The sequence below is a fragment of the Lampris incognitus genome, chromosome 19 (genome assembly GCF_029633865.1).
Source record: "Lampris incognitus isolate fLamInc1 chromosome 19, fLamInc1.hap2, whole genome shotgun sequence".
NCBI lineage: Eukaryota > Metazoa > Chordata > Actinopteri > Lampriformes > Lampridae > Lampris > Lampris incognitus.
The window spans coordinates 5915239-5936749 of NC_079229.1; the positions used below are offsets into that span (position 1 = coordinate 5915239).

Sequence of the window (21511 nt, forward strand, 5' to 3'; positions counted from 1 at the left end):
TTTTTAACTTATTTTTAGCTTTTGGTCTTCACGTGTGTATATCTTATATTGTGTTTGCTGCGTTTGTCTGAGTCTGTCTTGCACTGTTTGGTGAAGCCACAGCCCACATTTCATTTATAACATGTGCCTGCACATTGTTTTTAATGCCAATAAATTGAATTGAATTGAATTGAATTGAATTGAATTGAACTGGCTGCGTATGCGGGTGGGGAGCCGGATGTGAGTATGTGTCCTGATCGCTGCACTGGCGCCTCCTCTGGTCGGTCGGGGCACCCTGTTCGGGGGGGAGTGGGAACTGGGGGGAATAGCGTGATCCTCCCACGCGCTACGTCCCCCTGGCGAAACTCTTCACTGTCAGGTGAAAAGAAGCGGCTGGCGACTCCACATGTATCGGAGGAGGCGTGTGGTAGTCTGCAGCCCTCCCCGGATCTGCAGAGGGGGGTGGATACAACTGGGGAGAAAAAGTGGGGAAAAAATCCAAGAAGAAATAAAGAAAAGAAACAAAGTAACCTAAATAAAATATTTGCAGAGAACACAGATTTGTCTTGGCGGGGCTGGTGCAGAAATGCATGAACACAAGAGGCTTCCCGTTGCACACCGCTGCACAGAGAACACGCGCAACAGCAGCACATATACGAGAGGACGGCGCGAGACTCAAAACCGACAAAATATGAATTACTCAACACGCGTAAAATCCGTATCAGTGTAAGCTCAAAATACCAGCGGTTTGGTGGAAGTCTTAGGGGGAATGTGCCTTTCATGCCGCAAGCTGCGGTGGCAATGATGTGACCCTTTATAGACAATCCCACCGGAAACATCCGGCTAACAAGCAGAAGGGCCACCGTTGTCTGACGATGGAGGGAAAGTGAGAACATGGATTATCTGTCACCGCAGAGGGGTGGCTGTAAGGACACCGGGCAAGAAGACAAGCACCGAGTGATGGGAGCCCGAATGGCAGCCGGGGCAAGATTAAGCTTTAGAGGAATTCTTGATCAAAGAAATATAACAGGCACTATTAAACTATTCATCAGATTTTTAATCACCCTTGGCACCGGAGAGTTTCACGTTTAATGTGCAGCTTTATAAGGGAAGATATAAAACCATGATTGCACTAGGAGAATATTAATTTTTCATTATTCACTAATGTGTAATCCTGCCTCAATCGTGATAGAGATCAAATCTGAAGCTAATCCACACAGTTGGACTTTAATGTTACACAGCGGCACCGGGGTACTGGATATGATCAAGAAGGGCATTTCTCCCTCCGGGCAGGTGTGTGCACAATATGGTCCAGAAAGTGTGCTGAGGTTTGAGTGTGTGCAAGCACGTGCATGTGACCTTCGATTACTGTGGATAAACTGCTTTCTCTGGAAGGTTGAGAGAGAGACAGAGACAGAGAGAGAAACGGAGAGAGAGAGGGAGGGGGGGGGGGGGGGGGGCTTTACAGCACACCACGTTTCAGGGAACAAATTTGATTTGGCATGAGCAACACACCCCAAGCCAGCCCAGGTGCGGGGACAAGCGTAATGACACAGCGCTAAATAATAGCGCCTCACATCTCTCCTTCTCATCCATCACAGTTGTGCAAAACAAAAACCCATGTGGGAACACACACACCCACGCACATCCACAAACACACATATACACAGACGTGCAGGCATGCACACACTACCACTTGAGACCAGGAGTTGTGCATCTGAACACTCGGACTGGTTGTGAAGATCTGGCCAGGCTATATTAATCTGAACTACTCTGCTTTCCCAGTAAAATGCCCTTAAGCAAGGCACATTACCCCTAAATGATGGCACTAAAAGAGCATGGATTTACAGGTCAGTTTCAAAGCGTGAAAGTGTACTGTACATATATACGTGTAATTCTTCATACTTTTATAAGTACTCCCTCAGTCTGTACTTACATACCCTCTCTGCACTGCATAATCAAAGTCCTAAATCTGCATTTCAGACTAATAACTTTGAAGCCTTACAGATTAGGAGTTGCTCTGATGCCCAAGAGCCCCCAATGACCTAAAAACTAAGTAGGGAAACTAGCAGGGAAGACACTCCAACAGTCATTAAAATGTGTCTGAGTTAATAATAATAATAATAATAATATAAGCGCTCATTGGTCTTACCATGAGATCTACCTGACTAGTAAAATGATTCTCTGGGCGCCACAGCAATGCAAGTTTATAGACTAAGAACTGCCCGGTCATTAAATGTGAGACGCTTCTCACTTCTTCACCTTCTTCCTTTTCTTGGGATGTGCCGCCTGCACCAGCCAGCATGTCTGGCTCACTAATGGTTACACACAAACACACACACACACACACACACACACACACGGGTACACACATTCATTGTAAATGTGGCAAGCTGTTCCTGGTGAGTGCTGGACAACAGTGTGAACAGGTGCCTCTCAGACTTGTAGTAAGTCCTCCAACATGTGTTGATTCAGAGGGAAACCCATGTTTGTGAATTAATGAGCACCTGGGATTTCTGTTCTCTCGCTTTTTGTGCGTGCATGTGCATTGTTGATGCGTGTGCATGTGCGTGCATGCATGCATGCGTGTGTGTGTGTGTGTGTGTGTTAACGTTACCTAGCAGCTCCATTGCATCATCCTCATCCTCAATCTCCTCCTCGGTGATGCAGGGTGCGGAGCTATGGACGGAGTCAAAGGAGTCTTGAGACAACATGGCCGCCAGGAGCTTCTTGTGATGCTGCTGCTGCTCTTTCAAGCCTTTGCTCTTCGTTTCCATCTTCAGGCTGCAGGAAACCGTGAGAGAGGAGGCGTCAGAGGAAAGAGTAAGCGGGAATTCAGAGTTTAAATAAAGCCTTTTTTTTTTCTCCAACTTTCACTCCCAACGTGAGCATGTAACAAGGGCCACCGCTCACTCAAATCTGCTCGGCGACGTGTGATTTGTAGCTGGTGCAACATGTCTATATACACAACAGATTGTGTAAGATGAGTAAAACCCATGTTATATGTTTCCACCTACTCACTGCAGTACAGCATTAGTGTCTTGCCGTGTTGGGCATGGGTGGTTTGTGAGATAATCCTCATCCACAGTGGCATGTGCTTTGAGCCATCTGGCAATGTGACAGAATACCGTAGCTATCTTTAATACAATATCTGTTTTCCTCTCGGGCCGCATCAGCACAGGTTCTCCTTCTCACGCTTACGCGATGTTCCCACATCGCCCCTGTAAGTGTTTTTCCTACCATGACTTCAACTTGGCCTCCGCGCCTATGACAGTAACGGACAAAAACAGATGAAATCATTTTAGCAGCCATACTGGTACACTATGGCTCGCAGAGAAAGATGAACTGGACGGACATAAGACAGGATAATTGCTGAAAGCTGAGAAACGGAGACAAAACCACTTCCACCCTGAGCCATAAAACGCTAACTGTTGTCTTCAAGAGGGCGCGTTGGTACGAGACTAGACTCCGTCCCGAAGCACAAAGCTCTTTAAAAGCAGGGACGTGGAGGGATCTGCAGCCCTTGGACTTCATAAAAGCCCAAATAATGAAGGATCACAAGACCCCAAAGGACAAATAGAGCCATGGGACATTATCTAAGTCGTTTCATCTTCCATGCAGATGGTTTTGTCTCATTTATTAATCCCAGAGCAACAAATGTTGTTCCAAATCAAATAAGACCAAAAAACAAAAAAAAAACAAAAAAACAAAAACAAAACAACCGAGATCATTAAAAAAAAGCAAATATACTATATGCATCCCATTATCTGTGTTTTGCTTTATAAGTTGTTTTCCTTTGTAGTGCATAGTAATTTGTCATCTCTCCTCCTTGTGTTTCTCTGCTTTTTCCGTGCAGCATTACGTTTACTCCGCTGCAGAGAGTTTGCCACAGTGTGCAGCTGAAGAGAGGAAAGGTTCGCTCAATTTCGGTACGTCTGGACCTGCAGAAACCGCCCCGATGCTGCAACTCAGCATTTCCTCCAGGACTGAGCAACACAGCCTGTTGGGGGTGGGGGGTTACGGATGCTTTCCTGTGCTTCACGATGTACTTTTGTCCATTTCTCAAGTGAAATTGCATTATCTTCGTCGAATCTTGGAGCAAAGAGGAAGGCTGAAAAATTGCCTACTAATGCGCCCCCCCCCCACCCCCACCCCGCCAACTCCATACGCACAGATAAGAAAATGAGTTATGGGTGCCGACTTCTGCACCACCTCTATGTAGAATAAATTAATTTCCATATCCGGCATGCAGAGGGCGTGGATTAGAGAGGGCTGGAGGAGTTTTAATTTGATGGTAATCTCAGCTGAATGACTGCTATTTACAGATAATAAAGAGGGGTCAGGAGGGGAAGAGATATGTCTTTATACACCCGCCGCACAGTTTTTCTTTACTAATGCAATTCATCAATATGCGCGAGGGCAGATGACTGGATCCAGATGGAGCTGGCGCAGTTGTTTAACCTCTGACAATAGATCCAGTCTGTTTCCAGGGCCGCTGTCTATTGTCTCTGAAAACGACCGACTCCCTGTGGCTGTAAACAAGCCAGAACATTTCACACCCGTGGAAAGATCTGCTACTAGTATATTTCACTGCACGATTCATGTTCAAAAGACCAGCTTAACAAATCTCATTTCAAACAGACTACGACCAAAATCTTGATTTTAGATCGCTGGGCTTAAAATCAGTGAAAAACTGTCTATATATTACTAGTATGTCTGAGTATGCAAGCAAATATGGGTTAGGGACTGCTCAGTCAAAAACACTCACGGGGATCGCCGGTTCGAATCCCTGCGTTACCTCCGGCTGGGTCGGGCGTCCCTACAGACACAATTGGCCGTGTCTGCGGGCGGGAAGCCGGATGTGGGTGTTTGTCCTGGTCACTGCACGAGCGCCTCCTCTGGTCGGTCGGGGCACCGGTTCAGGGGGGAGGGGGAACTGGGGGGGAGTAGCGTGATCCTCCCACGCGCTACGTCCCCCTGGTGAAACTCCTCACTGTCAGGTGAAAAGAAGCGGCTGGCGACTCCACATGTATCGGAGGAGGCACGTGGTGGTCTGCAGCCCTCCCCGGGTCAGCAGAGGGGGTGGAGCAGAGACTGGGGCGGCTCGGAAGAGTGGGGTGATTGGCCGGGGAAAATTGGGGAAAAAAAACACTCATTCCAAATTAGCATATGTGTGTGTGTGTGTGTGTCTAGTGTGTTTTGCTGCCAAAGCCTCTATGGGTCATTTCCTGCCGTCTTCCTCCCTTCCATTCATTCCTGATGCCAATAAAGAAAACACTCTCAAAATAGGTGTGAAGCGGCGAAGCTCAGCTGCTGAGCTCCGGTGAGCGCACTGTTTATTCACACTTGCGTGCGTCGGGCAAATGTGCCTCTTGTCTTCATTGGTGTGGAGACGGAGTGAAAGATATAAATGAGTGGGTGGGAGAGGACGATGAGAGAGAAGCAAAACCGAAGGTAGAGATGAGAGCGCAGGCGGTGAAATGGCGTAGCATTTAGCTAATCAACCCTTACGTCCAGAGACAAGCATATCAAGGGATGCCGAATTGTCCATGGGTATAAATGGAAGCGTGACCTAATTCTTTTTTGGGGGGGGGGGCTTCCCCCCCTTTTTTCCCCCAAATTGTACTTGGCCAATTACCACACTCTTCCAAGCCCCCGATACATGTGGAGTCGTCAGCCGCTTCTTTTCACCTGACAGTGAGGAGTTTCACCAGGGGGACGTAGCACGTGGGAGGATCACCCCCCCCCCAGTCCCCCCCCCCGAACAGGCGCCCCGACTGACCAGAGGAGGCACTAGTGCAGCGACCAGGACACACACCCACATCCGGCTTCCCACCCGCAGACACGGCCAATTGTGTCTGTAGAGACGCCCGACCAAGCCGGAGGTAACACGGGGATTCGAACCAGCGATCTCTGTGTTGGTAGGCAACGGAATAGACCGCTACACGCTACCCGGACACCCAGCATGACTCAATTCTCTGTCACTGAGTTGCCCCGTCTCCCCGCCTTCCGTTCTAAAGGATGCTGGGATTGCCACTAGCCCCCTTGTGAACCCTACAAAGAACTATGCAGGTAGAGTCCACGCACATAAAAAAAAAAGAAAAAAGGAAAACAGAAACGAAGGCAAAGAGATAGAGCGAGGTATATGGATTGGACAAGCGATACGGGACGGTCAAGTCCCACACCGCTGTGCATAATCTGTCACGGTAAACCATTTTGCACACTACACCTCTGCCGTCTGTCTGATTTCCCACATGCCCCTCATGCTTCGCACTCTGCACCGCACAGCCAATCACACAGGCAGCAACCAGCACCTGTCGCCTCTCCTCGGGGTTTCTCTGACAGCCAGGGTGGGACGAGGGCAGGAGGAGCGAAGAAGAAGTAAACTCGATGTAGTGTGACGAGCGTGCTTGTCTGTTTTGACAAATAAGGTCAGATAGGGAAGAAAGAAAAAAAAAAAAGAGCGAGGGAGACTTTTCTAAATGTGGACAGCCACCAGATGGAGGGGCGGGGGGGGGGGTTGCACTTTGAGGGCTAGCGGTCTTTGCCAGGTTTCCATTGGCTCAAAGGGGTCAGCCTTTTGCGGTCAGATTAATACATTATAAACCACACAACTCTCTTGACACCTTTGACCATAAAATAGCATCAGTCCTGACCTCAAAAAAAAAAGGAGAAGATGCCTTTCACTTCTTTTTTTGTCCTCCGATCGACTGATCTGTGGCTTGGCCAGAAAGTGAGACCCTCTCAGAGGATATGGTAATAGTCCCAAACCCCTAAATGGCGGATGCAGTGAGAGCCGGTGGCCAGGATATGCAATTAGGAGATGATGTAAAAGATCCTTCGGATGAGCAAAAGTACCCCGGCACTTAATGAGAGGAGCCACTGTGTTTATATGAGGCTGCAGCATGACCCTTTGCATATATATATATATATATATATATATATATATATATATATATATGCACAGTGAACATATTGTAGTAGCACTGAACACGCCTTCCCACGCTTCACACATCTCTCCTTTATATGCAATAGAAACACACACACACACACACACACACACACACACACAGTGTTCCCTATGCCCACACACATCCCTATCTGCCAGCTCAGGCTCCTAACTATGTGATTTCTCCCTTTAATCCGCCCATAGAGTAACCTAATGAGATTAAGCCTGTGTGTTTGTCGGCTCAGGCCTGCACATGATTTACGATTTCATATCCGATCCTCTTCTAATTAGCCGCATCAGCGGGCGCGCGGTGTCACAAATAGACACGATCACACACATGCAAAGTATGTGTGCGTGGTCAAACACACACACACACATGAAAGAATGCATGGTCTGACAAACACACACAAACACGCACTCCCTTGCCACACTCAAACAATTACATTACAACAATTATAACATCTGGTGAGGACCTCGGAGAGGTGCTGGGCTTCTGAGGATGAGCGCATCATATTTTGCAAACACATGGGTTTACACAACGTCGACTGCTGAGGGTGCAAAAGGATGATAAAACAGCTCAGCGCTTGACGCCCGTTCATTTCTCTCCGCCCCCCAAAAAAGACCTTTTTAAAATAACAAGTACAAAATTATTTTGGCCTTCAGCACAATGAAATGAGGTTAGCTTTAGTCACTCTGAATAGGGTTAAAGCAGCTTCACGGCAGAGATGTTTGATGGTGCCTTTGAAATGGGATTAGAGAAGCCATTCAGACGGGCACTCCTCAGGCTGCACATCCACACTCAGAAGCCTACTTCTTCGCTTTGACGCAACCGGCAGTTAGACTGGTGAGGTTTCCTGAGGTTTCCCCGTTCCAAACTATTCAAGCCCAGGGGCGCGCATACACTTACAGCATGCACGTGCAGACACACAACTACATAGGCGCACACAGACGCAATCGTGGAGTCCTTTTTACTGCTTTGTTTTTTGATGAAATCGTTTCTGTAGCAATCTCAATTTCACACACACACATTTGTGTTAGAACACACATCCTACACCACTCACCTCCCAGCAGGGCTGCTGTCTCCACTCCCCCATAACTCTGTCTTGGCTCGGGGGACCGGGGGCTGCAGCATCTCAGCCGCCAGGGGGTCTGGATCCTCCTCCTCCCTACCAACCCACTCCCCCACCACACGTGGACGCAGCATTGAGTTATAACACCCTAAATTCTGAGACACAGAGACAGAGAGACAGAGAGAGAGGAACAGAGAAAGAGAGAGAGAAACGGACAGAGAGAGACAGAGAGCAACAGAGAGAGAGACAGAGAGACAGAGAGAGAGAGCGAGACAGAGAGCAACAGAGAGAGAGACAGAGAGACAGAGAGAGAGGAACAGAGAAAGAGAGAGAGAAACGGACAGAGAGAGACAGAGAGCAACAGAGAGAGAGAGACAGGGAGCAACAGAGAGAGAGACAGAGAGACAGAGAGCAACAGAGAGAGAGACAGAGAGACAGAGAGCAACAGAGAGAGAGACAGAGAGCAACAGACAGAGAGACAGAGAGCAACAGAGAGACAGAGAGCAACAGAGAGACAGAGAGCAACAGACAGAGAGACAGAGAGCAACAGAGACACAGAGACAGAGCGAGACAGAGAGAGAGCGAGACAAGAGAGCGAGGAACAGAGAAAGAGAGAGAGAAACGGACAGAGAGACAGAGAGCAACAGAGAGAGAGACAGAGAGCAACAGAGAGACAGAGAGCAACAGACAGAGAGACAGAGAGCAACAGAGAGAGAGACAGAGAGAGACACACACACACACAGACATAGAGAGACAGAGAGAAAAACACACACACACACAGAAAAAGTGAGCGAGAGACACGCAGAGAGAGAGCGAGACAAGAGAGCGAGGAACAGAGAAAGAGAGAGAGAAACGGACAGAGAGACAGAGAGCAACAGACAGAGAGACAGAGCAACAGAGACACAGAGACAGAGAGAGAGCGAGACAAGAGAGCGAGGAACAGAGAAAGAGAGAGAGAAACGGACAGAGACAGAGAGCAACAGACAGAGAGACAGAGCAACAGAGACAGAGACAGAGAGAGAGCGAGACAAGAGAGCGAGGAACAGAGAAAGAGAGAGAGAAACGGACAGAGAGACAGAGAGCAACAGAGAGAGAGACAGAAAGAGACACACACACACACACAGACATAGAGAGACAGAGAGAGAAACACACACACACACAGAAAAAGTGAGCGAGAGACACGCAGAGAGAGAGACAGAAAGAGAGAGCGACAGAGAGAGAGACAGACACACACACACAGAGACACAGAAAGCGAGAGAGAGACACGCAGACAGACAAAGAGAGAGAGACAGACAGACAGACAGACACAAAGAGAGAGGGGGGGGTGAAGATAGAGTCAAGCAGACAGCAGTAATACTGGGGAAGACAAGCAGGCTGAAAATATTGATAGACAAAGATTAAAAAAAATCACATCAAGTGGGGAAAGGTAGCGAGCGGGTTGGAGTGAGCAGAATGAAATAAAACCCTCTCCCAGGACAATGCAGTATACCATCACCTTCAAATCATCGGCCCCAGGAACAAGAAAATACTCCAGTGGGCAATGGAGTTATACCGAGGAGTGTTTTATGTCTTCTCTTCTGAGGGACAATAGGCTTTATTCTGAGGGGAATCAGGTTTTGAAATGAAAAACACCAGAAACCATACTAGTGGCTGGATCTACAGAAAACTCTTGGCTCCCTCTCTTGCAACATGCAAATCCAGTACACAACGTTTACAAGCCCGCTCAAAGGAAAAGGGCATGGGATGTGTGCACACTCCTCACTAACACAATCCGAGACGGTAACAACATTAAATTCTAAATACGTGACGGGAGACGGTGTTTAGTATTCACCGTCCATCCTATCCGGCAGAAACGGAGGAAAATCTCAGGGCTGTGAACTGAGAAGGAGAACATGTACCACTGCATCAAGCAGTCAAAACAAATGCTCTGTACCCAATCCTGATTCATCTCTCTCAACTCCACACTTTCTGCATCTCGTGTTCGGGCAGCGAGCTCACGACTGTGCTGAGGAGAGAACCGGGGCCCGGCACAAAATAAAAGCCTTGCCTGGTAAGATGCAGGCTGGAGCGGCGAGGGAGAGGAAGACAGAGCACATATTAAAGCATCAGTCTCACGTATCACTCCCGTGAGATGGCACTTTGTCATCAGACGCAGAGCTCTGGCGCTCTGTCAGCCCAGCCGAAGTTATGAAACATGGCTCCTATTGGATGGATGACAGTACATATGAATTTGTGTCGCTGGTACCAACCTGGTCCAGCTCATCAGACGTGGCAATACCTGCAGAGGAGACAAGTGGATGGTTTTAAGACTCAGGGAAGCAGAATCAAATGTTACAGAACGGTTGAAGAGCTGACCTTTGAATTCTCTGGAGCTTAGCTATAATCTCGCAATCTTAAGAGATGCTACTTCCTCTTTCTTTTCAGGATTCACAGTGGCATTTACAGAAAGGTCTCAGATTTGTGCCGCATGTGTTTGTAATGTATTCAACCCTGTACTGGGGTGCCGGTATTGTGGGGGAGGCTTTTTAAAGGTGTGCCGAGCTGCGCTGTGGCCACTCACTACGTGACAGGTTCTCCAGGGCTTTTCCAAGCTTCTTGCTCTCCTGCAAGATGTGGTTGAGCTCGTCAAAGTTGCGGCTGTCCCTCCACTCCCACGATGGGTACTCGATGGACCGTGGCACTGGGCAACATAAACACAAGTACACAAGGTATTTTGTTTTTGGGGGGTTTTTTTCTGCAACATCAGCTTTCTGCTTCTGCAACCAGAAAACAAATCCACATGATAACACATCTTAAAATAACTCCTGCAGAACAACAGTCACAAGCACATACACAGATCAGCCAAAACATTAAAACCACTGACAGGTCAGTGAATAACATTATCTTGTTACAATGGCACCTGTCAAGGGGTGGGATATATTAGGCAGCACGTGAACAGTCAGTTCTTGAAGTTGATGTGTTGGAAGCAGGAAAAATGGGCAATTATAAGGATCTGAGCGACCTTGACAAGTGCCAAACTGTGATGGCTAGACAACTGGGTCAGAGCATCTCCAAAAAGACCGGTCTTATGGTGTGTTCCCGGGATGCAGTGGTCAGTACCTACCAAAAATGGTCCAAGGAAGGACAACCGGTGAACCAGTGACAGGGTCATGGGCGGCCAAGGCTCATTGATACGTGTGGGGAGTGAAGGCTAGCCTATCTGGTCTGATCCCACAGAAGAGCTACTGTAGCTCCAACTGCTGAAAAAGTTAATGCTGGCTATGGTAGACAGGTGTCAGAACACACAGTGCATCACAGCTTGCTGCATATGGGGCTGCCAATGACGATCCCTGTCCACCGCCGAAAGTACCTACAATGGGCATGCGAGTGTCAGAACTGGAGCATGGCGCAGTGGAAGAAGGAGGCCTGGTCTGATGAATCATGTTTTCTTTTACATCATGTGAATGGCCAGATGCATGCGCATCGTTTAACTGGGGAAGAGACGGCACTATGGGAAGAAGGCAAGCCGGCGGAGGCAGTGTGATGCTCTGGGCAATGTTCTGCTGGGAAACCTTGGGTCCTGGCATTCATGTGGATGTTATTTTGATACGTACCGCCAACCTAAACATCACTGCAGACCAGGTACAACCCTTCATGGCAATGATATTTTCTGATGGCAGTGGCCTCTTTCAACTGGATAATGCACCCTGCCACACTGCACACATCGTTCAGGAATGAACAATGAAGAGTTAAAGGGAAGGTTTACAAGATGGTAGGGAGACCAGCTATGTTATATGGTTTGAAGACAGTGGCACTGACGAAAATACAGGAGGTGGAGCTGGAGGTGGCAGAGATGAAGATGATAAGATTTTCATTGGGAGTGACGAAGAAGGACAGGATTAGGAACAAGTATATCAGAGGGACAGCTCAGGTTGGACGGTTTGGAGACAAAGCAAGAGAGGCAAGCTTGAGATGGTTTGGACACGTGTGAAAGAGAAATGCTGGGTATATTGGGAGAAGGATGCTGAATATGGAGCTGCCACGGAAGAGGAAAAGAGGAAGGCCAAAGAGGAGGTTTATGGATGTGGTGAGGGAGGACATGCAGGTGGCTGGTGTGACAGAGGAAGATGCAGAGGACAGGAAGAGATGGAAACAGATGATCCACTGTGGCGAATCCTAATGGGAGCAGCCAAAAGTAGTAGTACTAGTAGTAGTAGCTGTAGTAAGTTCTTCAAAGGTGTTGCCTTGGCTTCCAAATTCTCCAGATCTGAATCCGATCGCGCATCTGTGGGATGTGCTGGAAAAACAAGTCCGATCCTTGAAGGCCCCACCTCACAACTTACAGGACTTAAAGGATCTGCTTCTGACATCTTGGTGCCAGATGCCAGAGGACACCTTCAGAGGTCTTGTGGAGTCCATGCCTCGATGAGTCAGAGATGTTTCAGCGGCATGAGGGGGACCTACACAATATTAGGCAGGTGGTTCTAATGTTTTGGCTGACTGGTGTATAACTACAGTTCATATAATGGTACCAACACATAATCAGGAATGTGATTGAAAAGCAACCTGCTAAGCAAAACTGTTTTACTTTCACATGCAATATTATATGTATAATACTGTGTCCAAACAAGTCTTGGCTAATTGCATCAAAAAAAAAGAGAGAGAGAGAGAGAGAGAGAGAGAGAGAGAGAGAGAGAGAGAGAGAGAGAGAGAGCGAGAGAGAGTGAGAGTGAGAGTGAGAGAGAGAGAGAGAGAGAGAGAGAGAGAGAGAGAGAGAGAGAGAGAGAGAGAGAGTGAGAGAGAGTGAGAGTGAGAGTGAGAGTGAGAGTGAGGTGTTCTTGAACTTGAAAAGTCAAAAGTGTCTCTTCTTGTAGCAAACGGATTACTGGCCAGGTACAGTGTCTGCCTATCATTCTGTCTGATTAACTCGTGGAAAAAAAATATCTATATATAAAAATCTCTCTCAGTGACAGGGAATGACCCACATACTGTATTGTCATCATACCCACGTCCTCTGGCTGTTCTTTCAGTCTCTTCATGATGGTTAATTCATGAACGGGAGGATGCACACATTATTTATAGACGTGCACACTGTTCTTCATCCATATCTATGTTTTTATGTTCTTACATGGCTGCATTTGAATAAAACATTAAAAACTGAGAAATGATCACAGATCCCATGAATCACCCGCGCTTTCTGTCGAACCCCTGGCTGCCACACAGCATAGCTGCAGCCTGTTCATTGTCTATATGTGCAAATGGTCTTTGAACAAGAGCCCATCCACTGTGTGACCTACAGTCAGTCAGTGAGTTTTTGCTGCTGCAGCAGTCTGCATATTGTCTATTCTCTTCTACCCCGAGTAGGCTGGCATTGTGACAACCATCAACACAGAGCTAATATCTCTGCCAATTAGAGACTGGGGTTGAAAAAAAACAACTTTTTATTGCTACTGGCAAGGAATGCCTTCCTGTCCTCTTACTGCATGGCTTTGTGTGTTGTGGTCCTGCTGTATCTACTGTACATAGGCTTAATAGCTTACACTAATAGTTAATTATTCACATCCTGCTAAAGCGCCCATTAAAACATCACTCAGACAGAACTCGGGGTAAAGTACGTTAACTCATTACCACTGTCTCTCTTCTAAAATCTGGCTGGTTTTCAACCGGAAAAAAAAAGCCTTATAAGCCCATGCAATGGTGAGGAATCTGTTTCCATTAGCACCTCAGCACATGCACATCTCTGACTCGATGACAGCTGTTGCATCGCTCCTGCTGCACTGAACAGCACTGACGACTGATATTTCTTCTTCCCATAAATTCTTCATGAGAGCCGCACACGAAAATACCCTTGTATATATTTTTAATATGACTCGACGTAAAGTATGGCTTTGGAGCCCTTTTATCCAGAGTTGTTAGTCTATCTAATGTTACTGAGAGGGCAAAGGGAGCTCTGTAAACATAGTACCCACTTAAGTGCCTCTTCATGTGCTTAGTGGCCAAATTAGTCTCTCTCGCTCTCTCTCGCTCTCTCACTTTCTTTTGTGCCTCCTTGTCTTCCTCACTCTTTCATTCCCTCTCACCACACACACACACACAGAGCTCCTAATAAACCATTTTTCTTCTTGACTATGAACAATGATCCAACCACAGCCCAAAATAGACTTAATCTGGCAAAGATAGAGCGCAATACTGAATAATTAAAGTGGTCTCTACCTCTCTGACTATCTGCCTGCTACCCATTCGGCCTAACCCCTCAGGCTCCGGTGCCATCCATCTCCCACACCATACCAAGAGTAATTTACTACAGGGAGCATAGCCACTGCAGCAATCGACAGAATCGTCTCCATGACTTTGTACTTCCCTAATATCCATCCATCCATCCATTATCTGAGCCGCTTTTCCCAATCGGGGTCGCGGGATGCTGGAGCCTATCCCAGCAGTCATAGGGCAGCAGGCCCCCGGGGAGACACCCTGGAAAGGCCGACAGGCCATCGCAGGGCTGACACATTCACACCTAGGGACAATTTAGCATGGCCAATTTACCTGAACTACGTCTTTGGACTGTGGGAGGAAACCGGAGCACCCGGAGGAAACCCACACAGACACGGGGAGAACATGCAATCTCCACACAGAGGACAACCTGGGATGACCCCTAAGGTTGGACAACCCCGAACCTTCCTGCTGTGAGGTGACCACACTAACTACTGCGCCACCGTGCCGCCACTTCGCCAATATGTGATTTGCAAAACAATTCCTCTTGGCGTTGGTGTGTGTGTGTGTGTGTGTGGGGGGGGGGGGTGCATCACACAGGTCTACAGTGGATGCCTTGAATACAGGGCCACAACTAAAAGGAGGTCACCTGACTTTACACTGTGACAAACTTAAATTACTTACAATTACATCAAATTAAAAGTGGAGATTAAACTCAATGATGCATGTAATTGGGATACAACAGGTATCACAACTCCACCACCCTGTATTAGAAATCGTTGGGGTATGCATGACGGGGGAGTTCATGTGAGAAATAGGGAAGTTTTCATCTGAATCCTTTGCTAAAACTTTCTTCGATTCCCTCGCTGCCTCTGCACCACAAGCATAGAGTTTCCCTGAGAAAAATCTGCAGAAGTCAACTTCACTTTAGCCGCTTGCCTCCATTTTCCTTTGATTTTTGCAAGGATTTTCTTCAGTGAATGCAAAGTCTGCTAGGCGAGATGTTGGTTCTAGTCCTGCTGTGTTGAGGGGCCGTCCGCCTTTGTGAATTCTTTAGATTTTGCAAGGACTGGTGATATTTTTTTGGAATTCTTGCAATTAAAAAAAAAGAAGAACTGCCCTCATCTCACCGCTCGTCTAACAAGAGTGGATGGTTGAAAATAAATACTCACAGGACTTGGACTCTGGGGACGGAGGGGAGATGCTAGAAACAGCAAGGTCACTCTTTGATTTCTTGGGTTTCTTGGGGTGAATCTGCCATGGCTTCTCGCTGTACCTGCACTCCCTCCGAGTGTTTTTGCTTTCTGCTGGGAGACACATTCAGTATCAGAGGGTACCAGTTTTAAAATGACGGCCTAAGTTTTACTGATTTGGACCCAAGAAATGGCATTTTTGAAAGTCTACTAAAAATTTAACATTCTTTCCTTCTTTGAGCGCTGCAAGGAAATAAAGGGACAATCAAAATGCTGCTTTATTCTGATGATATCAACGTCCCGTGTAACACAGGCTAAAGGTGCCATTAAAATACCTGCTATTTATCAATAAAATGTGTAGTGTGTGTGTGTGTGCGTGTGTGTGTACATAAACGTGCCCATAATGGTGCATCCACCTGCGGAGCTCTGCGCCCACAACGCTGCGGAGCCCGACAGAGTTCTCTGCAGCTTGCCAGGGCTGCCTTGCTTGGTCTGCAAGTGGTCGATGAGGAAAGGGATAGGGTGGTCTGGGGTCTCAGTTATCAATTTGGTCATCAGTTCCTGTGGGACCAAAACAGAGATCAGTCAGAAGAGCAATAACTGTAACTAATATCAGTGTCCTTTAATCTCACTTTGAGTCCTGAAGCTGCTACATGGAGTTTTTCCCCAGCCTCAGTTTAAGTTTGATGCCTCTACATGACCGACAACAAAATGACGAGCCGGGATGAGCTGTTTCACTTCAACACTTTCACCTTCAGTGTCACCACCGTCACTGTCCCCTACCCCTTTATATTCTTTATACATGGACACCTCCATCACTATCCTCTACATCTATACCCCTTTATATCCTCCATACATGGAATGGACACCCTCATCACTGTCCTCTACATCTACACCCCTTTATATCAATCAAAATGTGCTTATCACTGTCTCAAAGAGCCGAGAGACAGGTCATGATAAAAGAAGAAATCAAATAGAACAAATACATAAATAAAGAGAATGGCATACCGAGAAAATAAAAATACCATTGGGTAGAAACAAGCTATAAACAAGTGCTTACTGAAAATGTGACTGAATCACAAGTCAAAATCTTGAAACAAGACAGAATAATACTGGGTAGTCCACTCGTACCCAGAAAACTACCCTTACGTCAATAAAATTCATGAGAATGATTTAACTATGATTTAACTCTTGACACGGTTTCACCCATAAACACTAAAATTTTACGATTCAGTACTTGAGAGAAGGATTTGAGATGATGGACAGTGTTGCAGTGAAGGAGGATGGCGGAGTGAGAGTTAAGAGGCGAAGGGGGAATGTTTCATCTTCAGTGTGGGTGGCGGTAGATGGTAGGAGAGTGGAGCATCAGAGGAAACATGCTAAGTATAATGGAAGAAGACGGAGAGATAGAAAAATGGTGGCCTCAGGGTGTCCGGGTAGCATTGTAGTGGTCTATTCCGTTGCCTACCAACACGGGGATCGCTGGTTCGAATCCCGTACTACCTCCGGCTACAGACACAATTGGTCGTGTCTGCAGGTAGGAAGGCAGATGTGGGTATGTGTACTGGTCGCCGAACTAGCGCCTCCTCTGGTTGGTCAGGGCACCTGTTCAGGGGGGAAGGGGAACTGGGGAGAATAGCATGATCCTCCCATGTGCTACACCCCCCTGGTGAAACTCCTCACTGTCAGGTGAAAGGAAGCGTCTGGCGACTCCACATGTATCGGAGGAGGCATGTGGAAGTCTGCAGCCCTCCCCGTCTCGGCAGAGGGGGTGGAGCAGTGACCAGGATGGCTTGGAAGAGTGGGACAATTGGCCGGATACAATTGGGGAGAAAAAATGGTGGACTTTTTACTAAGGCCTATGGTCTATAGTCTTTTGAGCTTTGTTTTAATCTTTCTTTTTCTTATCTAGTGTAAAGCATCCTTGGGTCCCTTGAAAGGCGCTGTACAAAACTAAGTTGTTGTTCTTGTTGATGGGACCGCAAAAATGTAGAGGGGGAACAGACAGGGACCAGACCAAGCCTATCCTGCAGATTTTCTTTGCAACCCTGAATAGGTACCTGTTTGTAGTTATTCAACCAATCAGCAATGAATTATGCCAGCTGTTGCGCACCTTGCATAATGAAGTGCTGTGAGATGATTGGCTGAGTAAGTACAAGCAGGGCCACCTATGCAGGGTTACAATGAAAATCTGCAGGATAGGGGTTCCTTGAAGACCGGGTTGGGAAACGCTGCTCTTGACAGCCTGTTGTATGATTATGTCATACAGTTTATTCACTTTTGAAGAGAAATGGCAATAATATAAAAAAAACTGTAGAAGATGCACGATTTCTCTAACGACACAAAAGGTTGGTGACTGCAGCAAGTCATTGCTGGTACTTGAGAACTACATGCCCTGAAAGAGGTTAGGTCCTGGCTCTGCAGGTACAAAGCATTTCAGAGTAGAAATTACTTCTAATTGCCAAGAGACTCACGGCGATGCGATTTTGCCGACAGTTTTTACCAATAGGAGTGAGAACATACTATCAGCACTCCTTTCCTAGGGAAGATCTCCTATGCCCTTCAGCTTTAAGGAGAGCTGGAAAGGTGTCGTGACCCTTTAGGAGTTTCAGGCGTGGACACAAAGACGTGTCCATCCGTGGCAGATTCCTCGACCATGCAGAGTTTATCGAACGGAATGCTCTCTGTGACTGACCTTATCTGGGGTTCGGTTTCTACATCAACATTTAGATCTTGTGCAATCTACTGTTCAAGGAAACAACGGCAAAACTTGACAAATGGAAAAATGCAACAATGTGAGATGGTTTAGGTTCTTCACAAACATCTGAGAGGAATAACAATGCAAACTTATTAACACAGAGACACAAACTACCCTCATGCAAGCTGCTGGGTTTCCAGGAGGTGCTCTAAAACAGCACACATGGTGAATCAAAGGAGACAGCACAAAATAACACCCAAATTAGGCTATATACTATAGTTGCCTAAGTCTACACACGACCCCAGGGTGCTTAGCGAGAACTGAGTCCAGCTTTTGCTTGAGGACAACCGGGTACCCCCCTTTTTCTCCCCAGTTGTACCCCGCCAATTACCCCACTCGCTGCTCCACCCCCTCTGCCAATCGGGGGGTGGGGGCTGCAGACTACCACATACCTCCTCCGATACATGTGGAGTCGCCAGCAGCTTCTTTTCATCTGACAGTGAAGAGTTCCGCCAGGGGAATGTAGCGCGTGGAAGGATCACGCTATTCCCCCCAGTCCCCCCCCCCAAACAGACACCCCCCCGACCGACCAGAGGAGGCGCTAGCGCAGCAACCAGGACACATACCCACAATGGCTTCCTACCCCCACAGACACAGCCAATTGTGTCTTGTCAGGTTGCCTGCCCAAGCCGGAGGTAACAGAGGGGATTCGAACCGGCGATCCCCGTGTTGGTAGGCAACGGAATAGACCTCTATGATACCCAGATGCCCCCGGATGTCACTTGTGAATACTATAGTCATAAAGTGTCATAAAGTGTGCACTGCTGAGAAAAACTACCAATACTTCTTGTAATTTCACTTAGCAGCTCAAAGTGTAAAATTTTGATATCAAAGCTCCTCTTGGGAGCAGTGCCGCTCCAAGCTCAACGAGTGTGTAGCGAGTTTCATAACCCCCTTAGTCCTACCCCTTGAGGTATGAGTATTTTTTGTCCTAGTTATACGTTTAGCGGCCTTCCTAGGAGCGATCCTGAGGCGCTTGATTAAAGGAATATTTGCGTATGTGCAATCAGTACTGACGAGTAAATGTAGTGGATTGAAGCAATAAAGTCTTCACTGTGTACTCAACTGACAGAGAAATCTGTGTTTTCCCTGCTCAGTCTTTCCCACAACACCTACATATACCAGAATGCATTGTGCATAAGCCTCTGTATCGCCATCCATTAAATCCTCTCCATTAGTGCTGTAGGACAACATTTCCACCATCGGAAGCGCAGCTTAGTCGAGAGAATGAGGATGTGGGTTTTTTTTTTTTAACAGCATCTTTATAGCACATTAGAGTATTAGAAACCCTGCTAGCTTGTATTTAGTTTTTCCGGCCACCAACTGATGTCACGATAGGTCACTTGGTGGCCGGTTACATTAAAACTCAGTTTCACTGTCGCTCCAGAGATGCAGAAATGATCAGGAACAACTGCAGGTGTTTTTCATGTGCTATCCTGTTGCAGATTGACACAGGTAAGGTTGAAATTGGTGAATTTTCTCTTTAACGACAGGCTGGGGCTTTTAAAACGGGAGGCTAACAAGCATGTTACAGCACATACTATGGGGCAGTTTAGAGGCCTATGGCCTTTTTCCTGGGTGCAATGAGTGGCATGGTGCCAAATGAAGAGGTTGACACAGAAGCTTGAATGGGGAAAAATGGTTTTAACCTGTAATACAGCATGAACACAAACGTTCATAACAGAACTGAGTTCCTGCAAAACAACATGGTGTTATTTGTATATTCTCTCTGAAACTTCCAGCTGCTAGAAAAGAAGAGGATTATGAGAACCGGTAGATGGATGTCCAAAGGAGTTGAATCAAGTGAGACTGGACTTGGTATATATCCGTGAAGACGTTTCGCCTCTCATCCAAGAGGCTCCCTCAGTTCGTGCCTTTCTGACTAGACAAGCTTAAAACCATGACCTGGATGAATGAGAACATTCACAGATGGTAGATGGATGGTGATTGCATGGCTCCTCTACATCCGCTGTTTGATCACTGAATGCAACATACATTTCAAAGTGAATAGCTTCTGGAAATTAGGCATAATCTTGCACAAGAAATTCGGCATGATCTCTGAAGGCGCAGTCTTGCCAACATTTGCATTAGCAATGTCCTCAAACTCGGCCAAAGAGACCAATGCTCATCATTACACACAGCCATTACACACCCTTAATAATATCCATCTAACACTGATGGATTGATTGCTTATACTTCTGCTCACAGCATTACCCAATCTACTAATTATCGTATTACACTGTTCTAATCATTTGGATGAGTACAGTCTGGCAAATTTCTCATGCTCGGACAAGGCTAAAGTAAAGCAGAATTTTTGTCTCGCCTTAAACTTTTTTTTTATGCATGAATGACCAAAGGACAAATGAGACCTCTTTAATAAGTTATGCACTGTCGCCCATATTCTCTTTTATATTGCCCCAGTCATCCTTAATCATATGCCATATCAGATGCTTAACTGGCCCGCTCACAGTTTCTCTATGCATGAACACTGATTACTTGCAAATCAAGAGTCTTAAAGGAAAGGGTGCACACCTTCTGTTCCAGCTACACTAGTTCCCATTTCAACTGAACAGCTCTTACATACACAGCTGCAGAGCTCTCACACGTACAGCTGGGTGTACAGTGTTTAAGCATCTCAGCAGATAGTTTCACTGGCAAATGAATATGTGAATATGAGACTGTCATACGGGGGTCACAGGTTTAGAGAATCAGCAGTGGCTAGGGCTGGCGATTGGCACGTACCTCCCCAATTCGATATTATAATAATTTAGTGCCAATTCGATATATACAGCATATAGATAAGCTGGTGAGCCAAAACATTATGACCACTCACAGGCGAACCGAATAACCTTGATCATCCATCTCCAAACAAGGGCGCGTGTCAAGGTCTGGGTAGATTAGATGGCAAGCAAACAATCAGCTCTCGTTGTCAACGTGTTGGGAGGCAGGGAAACGGGCAGGAGTAAAGACCTGAGCCACTTTGACAAGGGCCACGTTGTTATGGCAGAGCATCTCTGAAACGGCAAGCCTTATAGGGTGCTCCCGGTCAGCAGTGGCGAGTACCTACCGACGATTCCATGACAAATGCTCACAAGACAAATGCTCACAAGACCAATGCTCACAACACTAAAAGAAAAAGAGACAAATGCTCACAAATTGTCTATACAAGAAAGTGGTTGGCAAGACTCTATAGACACTGCTTTAAAATCTCTTAATTAGGTCACTGTGATCCTATTACATGCTTAGACCCTATGTGATATTTCTTGTGACATGCAACAGACTGTTCAATGGAATATTTTTCCATGAATAAAGGTTAATTAAGATTATGTATTACCAAACAGTAATGATAGTCTCATTATCATGATTATCTTTA

At 46.7% G+C, this 21511-nt stretch overlaps 1 protein-coding gene across 1 annotated transcript in view; it reads right to left on the reverse strand.

The window, feature by feature from the left end:
• The window catches only part of c19h8orf34 (chromosome 19 C8orf34 homolog), an 86261-nt gene extending 65111 nt beyond the window's left edge, over positions 1-21150 (reverse strand). The window contains exons 1-8 of the mRNA XM_056299845.1: positions 21109-21150; positions 15797-15941; positions 15360-15491; positions 10559-10678; positions 10248-10276; positions 7990-8153; positions 2597-2763; positions 537-600 (exon numbers count right to left, since the gene is read on the reverse strand). Coding sequence (XP_056155820.1) covers positions 537-600; positions 2597-2763; positions 7990-8153; positions 10248-10276; positions 10559-10678; positions 15360-15491; positions 15797-15941; positions 21109-21150 — 863 coding nt within the window. The remainder of the gene's footprint in view (positions 1-536; positions 601-2596; positions 2764-7989; positions 8154-10247; positions 10277-10558; positions 10679-15359; positions 15492-15796; positions 15942-21108) is intronic.
• Between the last annotated feature and the right edge of the window lie 361 nt (positions 21151-21511).